The sequence below is a fragment of the Vulpes vulpes genome, chromosome 1, assembly GCF_048418805.1.
Source record: "Vulpes vulpes isolate BD-2025 chromosome 1, VulVul3, whole genome shotgun sequence".
NCBI lineage: Eukaryota > Metazoa > Chordata > Mammalia > Carnivora > Canidae > Vulpes > Vulpes vulpes.
Genome location: NC_132780.1, coordinates 20,381,866 through 20,400,486, shown reverse-complemented (window position 1 = coordinate 20,400,486; position 18,621 = coordinate 20,381,866). Strand labels below are relative to the sequence as shown.

Here is an 18,621-nt window from a genome sequence, read left to right as displayed (position 1 = left end):
ACCAGGATAAATATCCGTGGACGCCCTAGTGGTTCCTGGCTGGGGGCGGGCCGAGGGGCGGGCCGGGGCTCTCCCAGTACCCGAGTCCTAGCACGCACGCACGCGCGCGCGCGCACACACCCACCCACCCACCACTCCCGGGCTGGCTCCGCTCTGCCGCGCCCCCGCCCCACCGAGTTCAGCGATCAGCACCCAGGACAGCGCCATCCGCCCACGTGCGGAGGCGGGGTCCGGGCGGGGCTGGCGCCGGAGTGTCTCCAGAGAAGGTCCGGTCCAGCCGCGGAGCAGGTAGGAGTCTTGAGGACCCCCTCCCAAAGCCCCTTCCTCATCCCCATCCCTGGAGAGACGAGGCGTGAGTGTGTGTGTGTGTGTGTGTGTGTGTGTGTGTGTGTGTGCGCGCGCGAGGTGGGGGACACTAGGGAGGGGCCGACAGAGGGCGTGGGAGGGCTGGAGACTGCAACGGGAAGATTGGGATTTAGGGACAGGTGTGTGGAGACAATGAGCAGAGGGGAAGGGGGCGCAGGCAAGGGGCGAGAGTGGTACACCCCTGGAGACACAGCCCGGACCACAGGCAGAGAGCAAGGGAGACAGAAACAGGGGCGCGGCGAGAGGCGGGTGGGGGAATGGACATAAATAGGGAATGGAGAGAGAGGGGTGGGCGCCGAGGCGGTCACGAGGACAGGTGTGAAGACCGAGCTTGGGATGCGCGGGAGAGACAGCAGGCCGGGAAGGATGCGCGTCCCCCACCATGCACCCCCCACCGCACCCCCCGCCGGGGCAGCGGCGGCAGGGAGCCCTCCGCAGAGCCCGAGAGGCCGGGGAGCCCCAGGCTCCGCCCGCAGGGCCAGATGTGCGGGGAGGAGCCAGCCATGGGCCGGTGGACAGACGGCCGAGGTTGCCCCCTCCCCACGCTCGCTCCGCGCGGGGTCCGGGGCTGGGGTCCGGACCGCGAGAGGAGCGAGCCTGCGGCGCCTGGACTCTGCATCTGTACGTCAGCCCCGCCCGTTGTCTTGGCAACAGCCAGGGCAACCATCCTAGCTCCGGCCCCGCCCGAATCAGCCACCCGTTGCTCGGGGCGACCCAGGGCCCCGGTTCCCACGCCTGCCTTCGCCCACTTCCGGTTCAGGCCAGTGGAAGGGAATGGAAGCGGTAGAAGTCGGCGGGACTCCTGGGGGGCTGGCAGGGCGGGGGCGTCCCTGTGGGATGGAACGAGGTCCTGGAACCTGCCCCCCGCGCCCGCCCTCCGCCGCGGGAAGGCTGATACTACAACCCTCAGCATGCCTTGCGGCTGCTGGCTGACTCCTAGGCGGCCAGTCGCCCAGGGGGCTGATGGGAATTGGAGTCCTGCGTTGTTCCGAACGCAGTTCGGCTTCAATGAATGCACGGGGTGGGCGTGGGGGGCTAGGGCTCTTGGGTGCCTCCGCAGAAGGGACCGTAGGACCCCGCCGCCATGATCTCGGAGCCCCCAACCCCCGGGCTTCCAGCTCCCGACACGCCTCCTGACTCCAGTCGCATCCGCCACGGCCCAGGTGAGCGAGTTTCCGGGCCAGAGCGGAGGGAAAGCCCGGCTGGGATTCTCGGAGGCGGGATTCGGACTCCGCTGGCGGGCGGGGAAAATCCGAGTGGCATTGCCGTCGGAATCCTGGACTTGACTCTAAGTCAAGTAGAAAGGAACAGGTTTGCAAGGAAATCGAGCACCAAATCAGAGTGTGTAATGGAATGGGATCTTGAACTGTGAATTGGAAGGGCCACTTTTGCTTTCTTTTAGAGATAGAGAAACTGAGGCAGGGGGAGGGGCATGGCTTTTAAAAGCGTCAGGGGTGGAGTAGAAATTAGAATGGGGGTGCAAGGGGAGGTGCCGGTAACAGGCAAAAACATCTGGATAGTGTCAGCCAAGAATAGGGTATCAAATCGCTTTAGAGGTGAGAGCAGTGGGAAGGAAAACACGAGAATATAACGGACTGGAAATGGCTGGAGGGGAAGCAAGGCCAGGATTCCAGCTTCCACGTGTAATTCGGACTGAATCAGTCAGCTTGCTTCCTAGGGCTTCAATGAGTGTTGTCTCCATGCCCTCTGCAGTACCACCCTGGGCCCTGGCTGCCATCCTTCTGGTCTCAGGCCTCCTCCTCTTTGGCTGCTGTTTCTGTCTCTACCGGAAGCGTTGTCGGAGGCGGTTGGGCAAGAAGAGCCAGACCCAAGCCCAGGTCCACCTTCAGGAAGTGAAAGAACTGGGCCGGAGTTACATAGACAAGGTGTGGCCTGGCCTGGCCCCTCAGCCCTGCCCTGTCCTGCACTCTTCCCTCCTATGCCCACCTCATTCACTCATCTCCCCAGGTGTTTAGCCCTGACCTGGACCCTGGGTTTCTGTAGCTGGGCTGCATCTAGTCACTTCTCGTGAGAACCAGTCTGATGGGGAAGCCAGACACTCACAATTTGGTGTGCTATGTGCCACATTAGGGATAGCTCAGAGTATATCGGCGTGCAGAGAAACCACCTGATAGCCTAGAGAGTCCAAGAATGCTTCCAAAAGAGGTATTTCCTGTGTTGAGACCCAAGGAATACACACAGATAGCCAAGAACAGAAAGGACATCGTAGCTCGAGGGAAGAACATGAGTCAAGGCCTGGAATTTAGATGTTGAGGCATCTCACAATAGCTGGAGCAAAGAATATAAATATACTGCACCCTAGAATAGATGTCTGAAGAGCTCAGTGGTCCCATGTCAGGAGGGCAATTGGGAACCATAGAAAATTTGTGTTGGAATGAATCCTCTGGAACCCAGATTTGGGGCAAGGAGGCCAGGGAAGAGGCTAGTGTGGCAGCCCCAAGAGAATGAAAGAAACATGAGTTGGAAGAAACCACTGGAATGGAAAATTAGAGGTTACAGATATAAGAGTCTGAGCATAGAACCAGGCAATCCTACGTTTCCAACCCAGAAAAACCACTCCCTCAGCTTTGTGACCTAGGGGAATTCACTATCCTTCTCTGAGCCTCACATTCATGGTCTGTAACCAGTACCTCCCCTCTTCCCTTCATAACAAATAGCTATTGTAATTATAACCCCATAAGGCTGTTGTAAATATCACCCTTTAGGGTCCTGGTGTCCAGCCTCCATCCCTGTCCCTCAAGCCAGTGATGTCCAAAGACCACCTGCTAGACTCACCTCAGGTTCTTGTGGAAACACAAATTCTGGGTCTTGCTCCAGACCTACCGCATCAGAATCTCTCAAGTGAAGGCATTTTACCACATTCCTCAGGGAAATTCTGATTCACTTGAATTTTGAAAATTGGTGGCTTAGGTTAAGGAGAAGTCTTGTTCTAGCTTCAAATGGCAAATACAAAAAAAAAAAAAAAAAGAATGGCAAATACAGGGTAAATATACCATTTCTCCTTCATGTTTTTCTGTGACAAGATCATTAATCAACATGTCAACTTGGACAACAACCCTAGTACATCCATTAGCATGTGAAATAAAATCTTCTGCATCCTTCTTGTACGCAACAAGGTGTGATTGGTACTTGTTTTTCTAGTCTAGGCATGACAAACACACTGAATACGTGTCACTGTATCTGTTCTCCCCCATAGCAGATGTCATTCATCAAACTTTGACTAAGTACTGCATCCATGTTACTATGACTAGGCCCTGCCTGTGGCAGACATCATTAATCAACACTGGCTCTGCTTAGCCTGCAAGGGCTCAGCAGTAGCCTGAGGGATCAGTGAGTCTCCCTTGGCTTCTGGGCCTGGAGGATACCACTATCAAGGGAAGAGTTCACCTGCTCTTGCTCCTGGCTCCTTAAGGTGCAGCCAGAAGTGGAGGAGCTGGAGCCAGCACCATCTGGGCCAGGGTCACAGGCAGCAGAGAAGCATGAGCTAGGACGGTTGCAGTACTCACTTGATTATGATTTCCAGAGTGGCCAGGTGGGTGTGGAGGAGGGAGATGGTGTGGAAGGGAGGGTCGGAGAGTTCTAACTCCCTTTAGAGGAGGCTCCAGAAAGGAAGCCGAGACTAAAGTCCCCTCATCACCTTTCAGCTGCTGGTGGGCATTGTACAAGCTGAGGGATTGGCTGCCTTGGACCTGGGTGGCTCCTCCGACCCCTACGTGAGGGTCTACCTGCTCCCAGACAAGCGGAGGCGGCATGAGACCAAGGTGCATCGGCAGACACTGAACCCACACTTTGGGGAGAACTTTGCCTTCAAGGTGAGCTCCTGGCCTCTGTGCTCCAGGCTTGGCAACCTGCTCCCAGTCCCTGAGATACTGGGGAGCGACCCCTTCAGCTTTTTCTGGAGGCAGCCACAGCTCAGATAGCAGCTACCAGCTCTGAGGACTTTTTTTTTTTTTTAAGAGTTTGTTTATTTATTTATGAGAGACACACGCACACACAGAGAGAGGCAAGACACAGGCAGAGGGAGAAGCAGGCTCCATGCGGGGAAGCCTGACATGGGACTCCATCCCTGGTCTCCAGTATCATGCCCTGGGCTGAAGGCGGCACTAAACCGCTGAGCCACCTGGGCTGCCCAAGCTCTGAGAACTTTTACACAGGACCCTGGGTTGTCCCCTTGGGGCACTACTGACCCCCACGCTGTTCCTTTGTCCCATTTGGGTTCCACAGATTTCTGCCCAACTGTTCTCTTGAACCCTTGTTGCGCAACTTGCCACCTTCTGCCTGGATGTGCTGTGCCCGGCTTCCTGTCCCTCTTACTTCCTATTCTTCACCTGTGCTCTCTTCTCTGTGGCCCCCTTATCTAGGTCCCCTACGTGGAACTGGGGGGCAGGGTACTCGTCATGGCAGTGTACGACTTCGATCGCTTCTCCCGCAACGATGCCATTGGGGAGGTGCGGGTCCCCATGAGTTCGGTGGACTTGGGGCGGCCAGTGCTGGCCTGGCGCGAGCTGCAGGCTGCTCCGCGGGAGGAGGTGAGCACGTGTGGCCATGAGCCAGCCCACTGTCAGCCCAGCCAATCAGATCAGAGGCCTCTCGGGGCTCCAGTCATTACACCTGATGCAGATGGTAGTCTCAGGGCCTGTCCTGGTAGGTCACCATCTCCACTTCTCCGTGGATTGTACCACTGTGGTCTTCACTGGACCACACCATTCTAAGGCAAGGGGGAGGGAAGGAAGGTCCGAGAGGGGATGGGCATGAAGCAGGGCTCCAGTGATGGGTCCCTCTCTGTCTTTTAGCAGGAGAAACTAGGTGACATTTGCTTCTCCCTCCGCTACGTCCCTACGGCCGGTAAGCTTACCGTCATTGTCCTGGAGGCTAAGAACCTGAAGAAGATGGACGTAGGAGGGCTCTCAGGTGTGTGGGAAGCAAGGAAATGGTGGTAATGGGGAGCTCTGTAGCAAAGGTTCTGGCAGCTTCTGGGTCCTGGGAGTCCCTTGGTGGAGAGAGTCCAAGACTGCCCTGGAGGATATGGATTGGCTTTGGACACAGTAAGAGAGAGCTGAGGGGTGCACAGACTGTCTCTGTGTTGTTCCAAAGCAGAGTCTCATGCATCCTCCTCAATATGATCCCAGGGACTCTGTAGCTGGGGGACTATAAGACTCCTTTTTCTGCCCAGATCCGTATGTCAAGGTCCATCTGCTGCAGGGGGGCAAAAAGGTGCGTAAGAAGAAAACCACCATCAAGAAGAACACTCTGAACCCCTATTACAATGAAGCTTTCAGTTTCGAAGTGCCCTGTGACCAGGTGCAGGTGAGCTCAGACCTACCCAAAGCCCCTGGAAGAGCAGCCCTTCTCCCAGAGCCCCAGGCCCTTAAAAACCCTTGTTGCTAGGAAAGAGAGACTCCTTAACAACCGTTAAAACCAGGTCCTGGGAGCCTGAGGTTGTGTTTCTGAAGTCAGTTTCCTCTTCAGAGGACCAGGGCTCCCCACCCCCAAGCAAGATCAGGTTGCCCCGCCCCCGAGTAAGACCAGGATGCCCCACCTCCAAGTAAAACCAGGATGCCCTGACCCCGAGCGAGACCAGAATGCCTTATACCCCAAGGGCACCCCCCTCAAGAGTTATGGGTACTAAGGAAAAGATTTCCCCACAACTGTTCAGGAACAGGGCCTAGCCAGGACCCAGGCCTGGCCACTGCACATATTTCAGAATTCTGAAGGTTTACCCCCCTTAGGAGGCTGTTCCCTAAGGCTCCTAACAACCCCTTACCAATGGGGTCCTGAGGGTTTAGCTGCTTTGAAGTCTCATGGCAGAGGAAGAAAGACTCCAGAGCATCCCTGTAATAGAGGCTGTCCCTCCTTTCACCTCCCATCCCCTCCACCATTAGAGTCCCCTGACAGGTGTTAGCTCAGGGTGCTAACAAGTCCCCTAAGACCTCAGATTGTTAGGGACAGGGTCTCCTTGGCAATGATACCTGAGCCCCTCTCTGCCATGCCTTCTTCCCAAACCCTGTCTTTTCCTGTCTCCAGAAGGTCCAGGTGGAGTTGACTGTGCTGGACTATGACAAGCTGGGCAAGAACGAGGCCATTGGGAGGGTGGCTGTTGGGGCGGCGGCTGGGGGAGCTGGCCTGCGGCACTGGGCAGACATGCTGGCCAACCCCCGGCGGCCCATTGCCCAGTGGCACTCTCTGCGGCCCCCTGACCGAGTGAGGCCGCTGCCTGCACCCTGATCCCCACCTCAAGCCCCTTGCCAAGCCTGGACTGAGCCCCTGATCTCAGACTCCTGGCCAGAGCCACACCCAGGTCTACCTTGAAGCCTTCTCTGACCGCTGACCAGCCCAACCTGCCCCATTCCTGCCTTCCCATTCCCCTTTGTACCAGTCGCGGTGACTTGCCAACTCTCCCACCAAGCACATACTCAGAAGCCCCAGGGACCCCTGGGGGAGGGGAACAGTCTGGCCTGCCCCCACCTCTTTGCTTTGACAATCAGTGACCCAGCCTACTACCCCCTTTGCTCCCAGTGCCCCTCTTCCTGCATTGGATCACCCGCTCCCATCCCTAGTCAGATTCCTACACCATTCCTGGGACCAAATAAATACTCAGCAACTTTGGTGGCCTGGCCTGGTGCTTACTGATGGGGTGGAGGGGGCAGGGCAGGGGCCAGGGGAACAAGAGAGTGGGATCCCCCAAGGGCAAGGATGGGCTGCCCATCTTGGAAACATACTGAGGGAACCTGGCCTGCCCACCCATCATCCATGTATTCATTTATTCGTTCAAGCATCCCTCGGAGCCTGGGTTTCCTCCGGTGAAAAAATAGTAGTTGTAACAATACCTCCTCTATGTTTGTTATGAGGAGTCCATGAGAATCACTTACTGCTCACAAATTTAATCCACTCCCACACCTTTAACTTACATAGATTTTCATACTCATTGGACGCCGGGGTGGCTCAGCGGTTGAGCGTCTGCTTTTGGCTCAGGGCCTGATCCTGGAGTTCTGGGATCAAGTCCCACATCGGGCTCCCTGCATGGAGGCTGCTTCTCCTCCCTCTGCCTGTGTCTCTGCCTCTCTCTCTCTCTTTATCGCTCATGAATAAATAAATAAAATCTTTAAAAGAATTTCTTTTTCTTTTCTTTTTTTAAAAATTTTTATTCACGAGCGACACAGAGAGAGAGAGAGAGAGAGAGAGAAGCAGAGACACAGGCAGAGGGAGGAGAAGCAGCCTCCATGCAGGGAGCCTGATGTGGGACTCGATCCAGGGGCCCCAGGATCATGCCCTGGGCTTAAGGTGGCGGTAAACTGCTGGGCCACCCGGGCTGCCCCCCCAAAAATTTTCATACTCATATTTTCCTCTCTTCCCTTCTTTCTTCCATCATTCATCCATTCTGTTTTCCCTGAGATCTTCACTGTGGCAGCTTCTGTTAGATGCTGGAAACCCCGAGTTGATGTAGATCTGGACTTGACCTCCAAGCGATGTACTCTCATCACCGAGACAAAGTAGATATGCAGAGTCTGGGAATACCCAGAGACTGGGAGAAATAACAGAACTATGCAGGGAAAGCCAACGGTTCCACCTCTTCCTTCCTTCAACAAATTCTGCTTCCTAACCTGTGTCTAGGAAAGACAGTCATTTCCTTGGCCTCTCCCTCCTCTCATCTCAGACAGGTTTTCAGGTGGTAGATAAAGGTCCATGAAATTTGGCAAGAGAGCTCTTGGACCAGCAGGTTAAGTGGAAATGAGACAAAAGTTTGCCTCATGTACTAAAGAAAGGGCAAAGTATTAATTTGCACTGAGCTCCCTGATGGCCAACCATCAGGGAAAAGGGAAATCTGGTCAGTTACAGATTGTGATGTCCATGCCATTTAACAAATTTCTTCAAGGGGGTGCAGTGATTATCTATCTATCTATCTATCTATCTATCTATCTATCTATCATCTGTCTATTTATCCATCCATTCATGAGAGACAGAAAGAGAAAGGCAGAAACGTAGGCTGAGGGAGAAGCAGGCTCCCTGCAGGAAGCCAGATGCAGGACTTGATCCCAGGATCCCAGGATCACACTGAGCCAGGGACAGACACTCAACCATTAAGCCACCCAGGCATCCCAGATGTGGTAATTTCTCATGTATGAGTGAATGAGGGGACATCTTTATGAAAACAACATGAGGTATTACTATTGTTACTATTACTGCTACTCCTGCTAATAATAATCTTCCCAACCACCCCATGAAATAGACATGATTATTATTCCCAGTTGACAAACGAAGACATTGCCTCAGAGAAGTAACAGGACCTGCCTAGGCTCATACAGCCAGGAAATCTGTCTCTAAATCTTGGGATCAAATATGTTCTGAGTTAAATGATGACATTGGGGGCCCTGGTATTGTGTCTCAAGAGAGCAGACAAGTGAGAAAAATAAAATCATTACAAATAGTGGACTGTATTGGGAAGTAAACTAGTGAGAGCTGAGATAATTTAGAAAGAGCAATCAGGGACAACTTTCCTAAAGAGGTAATGTTTGAGCTGTGCTTTGAATGACAAGAAGCAACGAGGCTTGCAAAGATAAGAGGGGAATACAATGGAATATTATTCAGTCAGAAAAAGGAATGTTTGTACCAATTTCATGCTACAGCAAAATGAAGCTTGATTGTAAGCAAAAAAAGTCAGAAATAAAAGGCCACATATTATATGATTACATTTGTATGAAATATTCAGAATAAGCAAATCCACAGAGAGAAAAATATAGGTTTGTGGTTTGCTGCACTAGGGAGAGGGAGAAGTGGGAAGTGACTGATTAATGAATACAGGACTTCCTTATGGAATGATGAGAAAGTTCTGTAAGTAGATGGTGGTGTTGTTGCACAATATTGTCAATATACTAAATGTCACTAAACTTTATGTTGCATGGAATGCCTGGGTGGCTCAGTGGTTGAGTATCTGCCTTCGGCTCAGGGCGTGATCCCAGAATCTGGGATCGAGTCCCACATCAGGCTCCTTGCAGGAAGCCTGCTTCTCCCTCTGCCTGTGTCTCTGCCTCTCTCTCTGCCTCTCTCTCTGTGTATCTCTCATGAATAAATAAAAAAAAAATCTTTAAAAAAGTTTTATGTTGCATGTATTTTACCACAATAAAAATAAGAAAAGATGAAGGCAAAAAGAATTCCAGGCAGAAGGAACCCTAAATTACAAAGGCCTTGGGGCAGGAACAGGCTTGGTGTGTTCTCAAAAGAGCCAGAAGGGACAAATGGCGGGCTCGTGGTGCCGCTGACACAGGGATGAAAATAGTTATGCGTGGAAGCAGAATTTAAAATCGGTCTCTTCAAATCATCTTTCACACCACCCAATAGCATCTTGATTCACCATGGTGTTGGCAGCAGTAAAATGGGCAATATCAAACAGAACTGTCTGGAAACATTTATTTCCAATTCAAAATGGAGCTTTATATTGTTTTTGTCATAAATCTACGTATTCTCCTCTACCAGATGACTATAATTGCAAAGTAGAGCTTGCTTTGACATCTGACGGCAGGACGATAGTATGCTACCACCCTTCTGTGGACATTCCATATGAGCATACAAAACCTATCCCCCGGCCAGATCCTGTGTATAATAATGAAGAAACACACGACCAAGTGCTGAAAACCAGACTAGAAGAAAAAAATGAACACTTTGAGCAAGGACTCATGATAGAACAACTTAGCAAAATGTTCTTTACTACTAAGCACCGTTGGTATCCTCATGGACAGTATCATAGACGTCGTAGGAAACTGGATCCTCCAAAAGACAGATGATACTGAGGTTTTCAGGAATCAAAAAGATGTTATCTTGTGTCTCATTTGCCATTTGAGAAACGCAATTGAGTATATTCATTAATATGTTATATAGCAAAATGATAATAAAATGTCTTTTCATATGTTAAAAAAAAAAAAAAAAAGAGCCAGAAGGCCAGTGAGTCCTGCATGGTGTGCAGAGACCTCAGCTTCACTTCCCAGTGCCCAGAACTGTCCTCAGAGTGTCCTCTGTCCTCAGATGGACCCCTTTCAATGCATCACATCACTGCCAGCTACATGTTACCATTCATAATTTACAGAGCAGAAAACTGAGGCACAGAAAAAGTGACTGATTTGTCTAAATGAAGTCACTGAATATAAAGTCCAGAGGTGATGTCTATCAGTATACTATCATACAGTAACATAGTATTTCCCAGGGTCAAGATAAAGGTTCCAAATTTTAAGGCAAAGCCGAGGAAACAAAACAAAACCACCATTCAGGGGCACCTGCATGGCTCAGTGGTGGGCACCTGTGTGGCTCAGTGGTTAAGTGTCTGCCTTTGGCTCAGGACTTGATCCCAGGGTCCTGAGATGGAGTCCCGCATGGACTCTTTAAAAAAAGAAAAACAACACCATTCATCAAGATAAATAGAATTTTAATACAATATTTTTAAAGTTAAAAAAAAAAACGCAAAAAAAGGAAAAAGAAATAACCGATGGGCGGCCATCGCCGAGGCGCCAGCGGCCAATATGAAGTTCAATCCGTTCGTGACTTCTGACCGGAGCAAAAATCGTAAGCGGCATTTCAATACGCCTTCCCACATTCGCAGGAAGATCATGTCTTCCCCGCTTTCCAAAGAGCCAAGGCAGAAGTACAACGTGCGGTGCATGCCCATCCGGAAGGATGATGAAGTTCAGGTTGTGCGAGGACACTACAAAGGTCAGCAAATCAGCAAAATAGTTCAGGTTTACAGGAAGAATTACGTCATCTACATTGAACAAGTACAGCAGAGAAGGCAAATGGCACAACTGTCCACGTGGGCATTCACCCTAGCAAAGTGGTTATCACTAGATTAAAACTGGACAAAGACCGCAAAAAGATCCTTGAGCGTAAAGCCAAATCTCGCCAAGTAGGAAAGGAAAAGGGCAAATATAAGGAAGAAACCATTGAGAAGATGCAGGAGTAAAGTAACTTAAGTGACTTTAAATAAAAACTATTAAAATGAAAAAAAGAAAGAAATCAACGATGGATAAAATATAAAAATTTCAAAGACAGGGTCTGACCGTGCACTTGGACCACTCCTCTTCATACTACTCCTGGCCCTGGTTCTCATAAAATTTTATTTAGAAAAATAGGCAGCCAGTGGTCGTAGTTTGCCAATTTGATTTTTTAAACGATTGCGTTAAAATATTATTTCCTTCATTTGAATACAATTGATGTAAAAAACCTTAAGACCACCAGCAATAGGAAAATATAGTAAAATAAGAAGTGATGAGTTTTGAGTATGTATTGTCTTTATTTTATTTTTAAAATTTATTTATTTTTAAAGATTTTGTTTATGTATTCATGAGAGAGACACACACACAGAGGCAGAGACACAGGCAGAGGGAGAAGCAGGCTCCATGCAGGGAGCCCAATGTGGGACTCGATCCCTCATCCCCGACTCCAGGATCATGCTCTGGCCCGAAGGCAGGCGCTAAATGGCTGAGCCACCCAGGGATCCCTGTATTGCCTTATTTTAATATAATGCATTTAATTTGAGTTTAATTTTAGGAATTAGTAAGTCAGTTTAATTTTTAGCAACGACTATGGGTAACAGCCAGGTTGCAAAATTCCTGACAATTGAACAGCCAGGGGCCAGTGCTAGCTAGCACCAGCACCTTGCTGCATTTCCCGCTTGGGTGGTAGGATCACGGTGTGGGGTGGAAGGGGACACAGAGGTGGTCCAGGCAGCCTCACTTTAGTTTGAATTAATCAATATTCTGTTCAGTTCTTTTTTTTTTTTTTTTTTCAGTTCTATATCAATTTGAATCGGCCCCTACCTTCCCCATCTCAGAGATGTGGACTTCCCCAGGCCCCGCCCGAGCCTCCTCCGGCCCCGCCCGAGCCTCCTCCGGCCCCGCTCTTTTCTTCGCCCGCGCCATCGTCATGACAACCGCGTCCACACGCCCTCCACGCCCACGAGCTCTCCCATTGGCCAAAAGTTCATAGCAGGCGTGCCTCGCTCGCTCCCATTGGTCAGTTGATCGCACCGGTGTCAACCCGCGTACTCCCATTGGCTGATTGGTCGAGAAGGAAGGGGGGGTAGGCAGTGTGTGTACGCGGTGCGGAACCGAGCGCAGCACCGAGCAGGGAGGGAGTCTTTGGAAGGGTAGAGGTGAGGGGGGTGTCACTTGGAGGAGAGGGCCGAGACGTGAGGGGCGGTGAGAGGGGCATGCGGGGCGACGCAGGGATCATGTCTGGGGACTCCCAGGATGTCTGTTCTGCAGGGCGATGACCACGCCGGCGGGCTCCGGCGCAGGCTTCGGCTCCGTATCCTGGTGGGGCCTGTCCCCGGCGCTGGACCTGCAGGCTGAGAGTGAGTCCCCACGCTGGACCATATCTGACAAGGCGGCTGCCTTCCCAGCCTGGCAGGCGGCGCCCTAACGTTCTCCGAGGCTCCAATGGCGCCGCCGCCCCTCACTGGGCAGCCCAAGTGGCCTCTGCGGACTACAAGTCCCAGAATGCTTAGAGACACAGCTCCCTTGGGAACGTAGGCCAGGCGTGCGAGTCCTACTGGGAGTTGTAGTCCACCGTTCTGGGGCACTCTCCAGGCCACAGACCCCAGCCCCTGTCATCTTGCCAGGTCCTCCTGTGGACTCAGACTTGCGGGACAATACCGAGCCCAGGACCCCCGAGTTAGATGTACTGCTCGTGGGCTCCGTGGATGGGCGGCACCTGCTTCGGACCCTGGCCCGGGCGGCGCTGTGGCCTCGCAGGAGGTTACACGTGAGCTGGGATTCTGGGGAGGGAGGAGGATGAAGATGAGAGCCCAGATTCCTGAGTCCTTGAAGGGAAAGAGAGCTGGAGGCCTGGACTGCTAGGTCTGAGGGAGGTAGAAGCTGGGGACCTAGACTTCAGGGTTGGGGACTTGGGTTCAAGTGAGAGGAAGAGCCTAAGGACTCGCCGTCCCTGAATAATGGTGGGGAGGAGGGTTTGAGTGCCCAGACTCCTGTGTTTGAAGGAAAGGGGCCAGTGTACAGGATGCCTGGGTCCTCTGGAGGCAGGAGGCTGAAGTCTTCCATCCCTGGGTCTCCAAGGAGCCAGCGATACAGATCTCAGAGTCATTTTGCCCTATCTATCTTCCAGTTCTATGTGCTAGAGAATAATCTGGAAGCTGTGGCCCGACACATGCTGATCTTCAGCCTAGCTTTAGAGGAACCTGAGAAGATGGGGTTGCAAGGTCAGTTGCAAGGACCCAGACATTCTGGCCCGCAGCCTCTTCCCCCTGCCTGCAGGGGTTCTGGCATTATCAATGTGTAAACATTTAAGCTACCTACTGCATCATTTGTTCACTAGTTTGTCAGGCTTAGGGCCTCAACTCTTCCCACCTGTACAATGGGGCTAAATATACCTCCTAGAGCCATTGAGAGGATTCCAGGGATGCCTGGATGGCTCAGCGGTTGAGCATTTGCCTTTGGCTCAGCTTGTGATCTTGGGGTCCCGGGATCGAGTCCCACATGGGGCTCCCCCACAGGTAGTCTGCTTATCCCTCTGCCTCTCTCTGTGTGTCTCTCATGAATAAATAAGTAAATAAAATCTTTAAAAAAAAAGAGAGAGAGAGGATTCCAGGAGAAAATGCACATAAGCTGTCAGCACAATGCATGACACAGGGTAAGCATTCAAAAGCTCCTAGCACAGGAGAGGACCAAAAGAAATCAAAGGACTTCTTAAGAGGTAGTGGGTCCCCCAGAGGTGGGGGAAGGTTTGGCAGAACTGAGCTCAGTCCTTTCCAGAGCCTTCCTACAGGTCCGAATGTCCTCAGGTGGAGGCATGAATCTCAGGGAGTCTGCCTTGAAGACGCAGCCCTGGGAGGAGGAGGACGAAGAAAAGGGGCAGGGTGGCAGGAATCATGATCTCATGATGACAATGATTTTGGCCCAGTGTCTGCAGCCAAGTCTGGACTTGAGACAGTCTGTTCAAATTCTGGCTCTGCTTGCTGAGTGACCTGGGGCTACTATCTGTCCCTTTCTGGGCCCACATTGTTTCTACATTGATAAAAGGGAGATCCTAAAAGTTCTTTCCCCATAGAGTTCTTGTGAGGATTCAATTAGAAAAAAACAAAAACAAAAACAATGCATAGCTCCTGGCTTACTGATCATCATTGTTTTCACGACCTTGGAGGGTAGTTGTTAATAGCTCAGAGCATTCAGAATACACTGCACACATGTCACAGTGTACCTCATAAAAGGCTCTGAGCCTAGCTATCTAACTAAAGGTATATAGTTCTCTATTACAGGATTCTTAAACCACTAAATGAAACAATTTACATATTGATAGAGATACATTGATATAGATATAAACCTATATACAACTAAAGATGAATAGTTCTCTGGTAAGATTCCTAACTAAAAAGGAACAATTTAACACTATAATATTTTAACATGCATAAATCTCCATTTCCATCTCCATCTATACATAACTTTTTCTTTTATAAGGTGAGGAAAATTCAAACATGAGCTGCAGGACTGGGCTCATCTGGTGGGTGGGGAAGACTAGGAGGAGACTTAGGTTGGGTGTAAGTGACTCTTAGAGTCTGGGGGATGGATGGGGATTTGGCCAGTGTCCCTTATGCTCACATGACTATGACATAATAAGATTAAAGAGGGTGTGCGTCAGCCACACGGGTCTCATTTCTGGGTTCACTCGTCTGCTCTGTCCACTAACCCTCCCTCCTTCTTCCCGCCCCCTTACCCCTACCCCAGAGAGAAGCGAGACCTTCCTGGAGGTGTGGGGGAACGCGCTGCTGCGCCCCCAGGTGGCCGCCTTCGTGCGCGCGCAAGCCGACCGCCTGGCGCACCTGGTCCCGGAGCCGGACCGCTTGGAGGAGCAGCTGCCCTGGCTCAGCCTAGGCGCCCTCAAGGTGCCGCCACTGCCCAGGATCCCGATGGCCACGGGAAGAATGGAAATGGGTTTTCGTTGATGGCGTTCGAACCCCAGCCCCCCAGCTCTCACTGGGGGATGTGACCTAGGTGGTGGCTTCTACTCTCGGAACTGCAGTTTCTTCTGAGAAATGGGAGAATCCTCCTCGCGCCCTGGGGTGGGAGGGAGGGTAAAGCAGAAGATCCGGCTCTCCCTGCAGCTTCCTCCCCCTTACTCTCTCCCCGCCCCCCAACCTCCCGCGTGCCGGCCATGCAGTTCCGTGAGCGCGACGCCCTGGAGGCTGTGTTCCGCTTCTGGGCGGGCGGGGAGAAGGACCCCGAGGCCTTCCCCATGAGTCGCTTCTGGGACTCCAGGCTGCGTCACTACTTGGGCTCCCGTTACGACGCCCGGCACGGTGTCAGCGACTGGGACTTGCACATGAAGCTGCACGATCGCGGGGTGAGGGGGCTGGGAGGCTGGGGGCCCGGACTCCGGGGTCCGAGGGAGGTGGGACTGGGGCCCCATATACCAGATTTGCTTAGACCTGTTCGTTCGGGCCTCCTATCCAGGCCCGAGTCATCCACAGTCGCGAGTTCCGGCGTTGGAGGGACACAGGTGTCGCCTTTGAACTCAGAGACTCCAGCGCCTATCATGTGCCAAACCGGACCCTTGCGTCGGGTCGCTTCCTGAGCCATGTACGTGTCCTCTCCCTGCCCGGGCCAGTGCTTCTTTTCAGTGACAGGGGAACCGGGGTCTCCAACATTGACCTCACGTGCCTTTTCTCTCCAGCACGGGGAGCGTATCGCAGCGCGCGGTTACTGGGGGGACATCGCCACGGGGCCATTCGTGGCCTTTGGCATCGAAACAGACGATGAGAGCCTCCTGCGGACCAGCAACGGACAGCCGGTCAAGGTGTGTGACTGCAGGTGCTGGGGCTGAGGGAGGGCTTTCGAGGCCTCGCCTCTCTGTACTTTAACCGCTCCCCTCGCCAGCACACACCTCGCACTGGGCGATCCGGGGAGGGATGGTGTACTCTAGGCCCAGCCGTGTCATCCTGGCTGCACCCCTTCTCTCCCCAGACTGCTGGGGAGATCACTCAGCACAACGTGACAGAGCTATTCCGAGAGATGGCCGCCTGGGGGCGCCCGAGAAACACCCAGGGAACCCCCGAGCAGATGTGCCACGGAGAGGATCACGGGGATCGCGAGGACCGCGAGGGTGCAAGCCCAGAGCGTAGTAAGCGTCCTGGTTCGCTGACCTCCTTGAAATGCGAATTGGGTGGTAAAGGGGTCACATCATCCCCCAGGGAAAGAGTGGGACCTGGACCCCCATCCTGGGCGTTAGGTTCCAGGTCTTTCAGCTCCGAGCGCTTAACGATATGGTTTCCAACGACTGGACAAGTGATCTCCTGTTCCTGATGTTTTTTTTTTTTTTGTATTTCTTTCCCTTTCCTCAATCTTGACGCCATTGTATCATTCTGAATTCCAACAGAATTCTAATCCTACCTGCGGCTAGAGTATTCTAACAGGGTGCTGGGGCCCAGCCCACCCGTGGAGAGACCCTTCCCCTGCCCTGATTCTGGTCCTGCGCCCTGGTAACCATCACCTAACCTGGCTCTTCCCAAGTGTCTGGATGACCCGTATGGCCATGAGCCACCCGCTCTTTCCCTCTCTTGAGCCTCAGTTGCCTAGTCTGTAAAATGGATCTCTGCTTGCTGGGCTGACCTTCCTAGAACTTTCCAGGAATCCATCTAAGGAGAGAGGATGAGAAAGGGCTTCAAGACAGGTAGGCAAGGAGCATTATCTCCAAGCTAGGTGTGCCTACCTAACTGCGGGTTCATCCCCAGCTGCCTCTGCCCCGGGATTCTTCACTGTGCGCTTCCTGCCTATCGGCTCTGCAGAAACCCTTCACCACAAGAGCTGCTACAAGGGACGGTTCCAGCTGCTCTATGTGGCCTGTGGGTAAGAAAGAGGTCTCTGGCTCCTCTGCCCTCACACCCAGGAATCCTGGCCCTCAGCCCCTCCTCAATCAGCACCCAGATTCCCCGGCCCCACTACTCCCTCAGGACCTGAAAGTCTAAGTCTCAGCCCTCAGCCCTCAGCCCTCACTTTTCTCTACTCAGGATGGTGCATCTTCTCAGCCCCGATCTCGGGGCCTGTGTGGCCCCCGGAGGACGCTTGGTGGTGGAATTGGCCCGGTGAGCCAGCCAGTGGGAGCACAGCGCAGGGAACATCCAGCCCTGGGCTCACAGCCAGGGACCCCCTAACACACCGCTTCCTTGTTTCAGGTACCTGGTGGACTTGAGGCAGGAGCAGTTGCAGGGCTTTGCTGCCCGGGTTGGAGAGTTAGCTCAGGCGGCTGGATTCACGCCCCCAACCCAGGCCAGGCCCTCCGAGACCTTTGCACGCTTCTGCAAAGCCTTAGACTCTGCTGGCCAGCACACTGACTCAGCTTTGGAATCCATGACTCCGCCCCCTGACACCCTGGCTCTGGCCCTTGAGAACCAGAGTCAGCCTCTCAAAGGCGGACCCCACCCTCTTAGCCCCTCAAACTGTGCTCAGAACCCCTCAAACTCCAGCTCCACTCCCCAAGGTTCTGGCCTCCACCCACAGAGAGTCTGACCCCATTCCCAGATATCCAGTCCCCCATCTCTGACCTCTAAGGTCAGGTCCTGGAAGTAGAGCTTGCCTCTAGAATATTCACTCAGGTATACTCTCAATTTTCTCCAACAGCTCCAGCGGTGTCCCTAGAATTTCAGATTACCTTCCTGGGATTCTATATTCTGTTCCTAGAATTCTAGAGTATTCTTTCAGGGTTCCACATTCCATTCTTGAGACTCTAGAGATCTGGCCCTGAGTCTCAGGCCCTCTATGTGGTTTTCTTGTCCTCAGAGGTCCTATTTTACCTGGGGGTTGGGGGAATCTGCTTTCCAGGGTTGGTCCACACCCACATAGTCCAGATAAAAAGAGTGGTGTCCTCTTCTTCATGTGCCCTTGTGTCTTTGTCTTCACTCTTGTCTCCAGGGCTGGGACAGGGAAGGGGCTAGGGTGGTTAAGAGAGGAGACCTAGTTCCAAGTGGATTTCTCTGGGCTGTTATTGCCTGAGAGTCTGGACCATACCTGGATCATCACATAAATCAACAAAATTTATTGAGTGGCTAACAGGTTTGGGACACAGAAACTGATCATAGCTCTCATGGAGATCACTGTTTAGTGTGGGGATGAGCCCCAGACTTCTGGGTCTGAAGAACCAAGGAGCTGGGGGCCTGAACTCCTGCATCTGAGGGAGGAAGGGCTGGGGGCCTGAACTCCTGTGTCTGCTGGAGGAGGGCAATGGGGGCCTGAACCCCTGGGT

General features: G+C 52.6%; 2 protein-coding genes and 2 pseudogenes across 4 annotated transcripts; all 4 read left to right on the top strand.

Moving 5' to 3' along the window:
* The first annotated feature begins 64 nt into the window (after positions 1 to 64).
* SYT5 (synaptotagmin 5) lies at positions 65 to 6,993 on the top strand. Of its 3 annotated transcripts, XM_072759215.1 has the most exons (10): positions 114 to 288; positions 1,021 to 1,149; positions 1,406 to 1,529; positions 2,080 to 2,252; positions 3,800 to 3,919; positions 4,032 to 4,199; positions 4,749 to 4,916; positions 5,181 to 5,298; positions 5,561 to 5,694; positions 6,412 to 6,993. In XM_072759215.1, exons 3-10 carry the CDS (start codon positions 1,451 to 1,453, stop codon positions 6,610 to 6,612), a joined length of 1,161 nt encoding a protein of 386 aa, XP_072615316.1. In that variant the 5' UTR covers positions 114 to 288; positions 1,021 to 1,149; positions 1,406 to 1,450; the 3' UTR covers positions 6,613 to 6,993. The 3 variants fall into 3 exon arrangements, with proteins under 3 accessions (XP_025841007.1, XP_072615316.1, XP_025841008.1); XM_025985222.2 differs by lacking the exon at positions 1,021 to 1,149 and having other exon boundaries at positions 65 to 288; XM_025985223.2 differs by lacking the exons at positions 114 to 288; positions 1,021 to 1,149 and adding an exon at positions 818 to 987.
* A 2,631-nt stretch (positions 6,994 to 9,624) lies between these two features.
* On the top strand, positions 9,625 to 10,309 carry LOC112909333 (large ribosomal subunit protein mL42 pseudogene; annotated as a pseudogene).
* A 570-nt stretch (positions 10,310 to 10,879) lies between these two features.
* On the top strand, positions 10,880 to 11,333 carry LOC112909356 (large ribosomal subunit protein uL24-like; annotated as a pseudogene).
* Positions 11,334 to 12,427: 1,094 nt separating this feature from the next.
* Positions 12,428 to 18,249, top strand: DNAAF3 (dynein axonemal assembly factor 3). The gene is made up of 12 exons (XM_025985242.2): positions 12,428 to 12,523; positions 12,636 to 12,724; positions 12,992 to 13,134; positions 13,495 to 13,588; positions 15,111 to 15,268; positions 15,544 to 15,726; positions 15,837 to 15,962; positions 16,057 to 16,179; positions 16,347 to 16,503; positions 17,114 to 17,228; positions 17,390 to 17,464; positions 17,555 to 18,249. Exons 2-12 carry the CDS (start codon positions 12,640 to 12,642, stop codon positions 17,886 to 17,888), a joined length of 1,593 nt encoding a protein of 530 aa, XP_025841027.2. The 5' UTR covers positions 12,428 to 12,523; positions 12,636 to 12,639; the 3' UTR covers positions 17,889 to 18,249.
* The last annotated feature ends 372 nt before the right edge of the window (positions 18,250 to 18,621 follow it).

Excerpts from the sequence above, each read along its gene's own strand:
- SYT5 (XM_025985222.2), top strand. The coding sequence starts at position 1,451 with ATGATCTCGGAGCCCCCAACCCCCGGGCTTCCAGCTCCCGACACGCCT. Across the intron at positions 3,920-4,031 it reads ATGATTTCCAGAGTGGCCAG|CTGCTGGTGGGCATTGTACA; the intron begins GTGGGTGTGGAG and ends ATCACCTTTCAG. Across the intron at positions 4,200-4,748 it reads GGGAGAACTTTGCCTTCAAG|GTCCCCTACGTGGAACTGGG; the intron begins GTGAGCTCCTGG and ends CCCCTTATCTAG.
- DNAAF3 (XM_025985242.2), top strand. The coding sequence starts at position 12,640 with ATGACCACGCCGGCGGGCTCCGGCGCAGGCTTCGGCTCCGTATCCTGG. Across the intron at positions 13,135-13,494 it reads GGCCTCGCAGGAGGTTACAC|TTCTATGTGCTAGAGAATAA; the intron begins GTGAGCTGGGAT and ends TCTATCTTCCAG. Across the intron at positions 15,727-15,836 it reads TGAAGCTGCACGATCGCGGG|GCCCGAGTCATCCACAGTCG; the intron begins GTGAGGGGGCTG and ends CCTCCTATCCAG.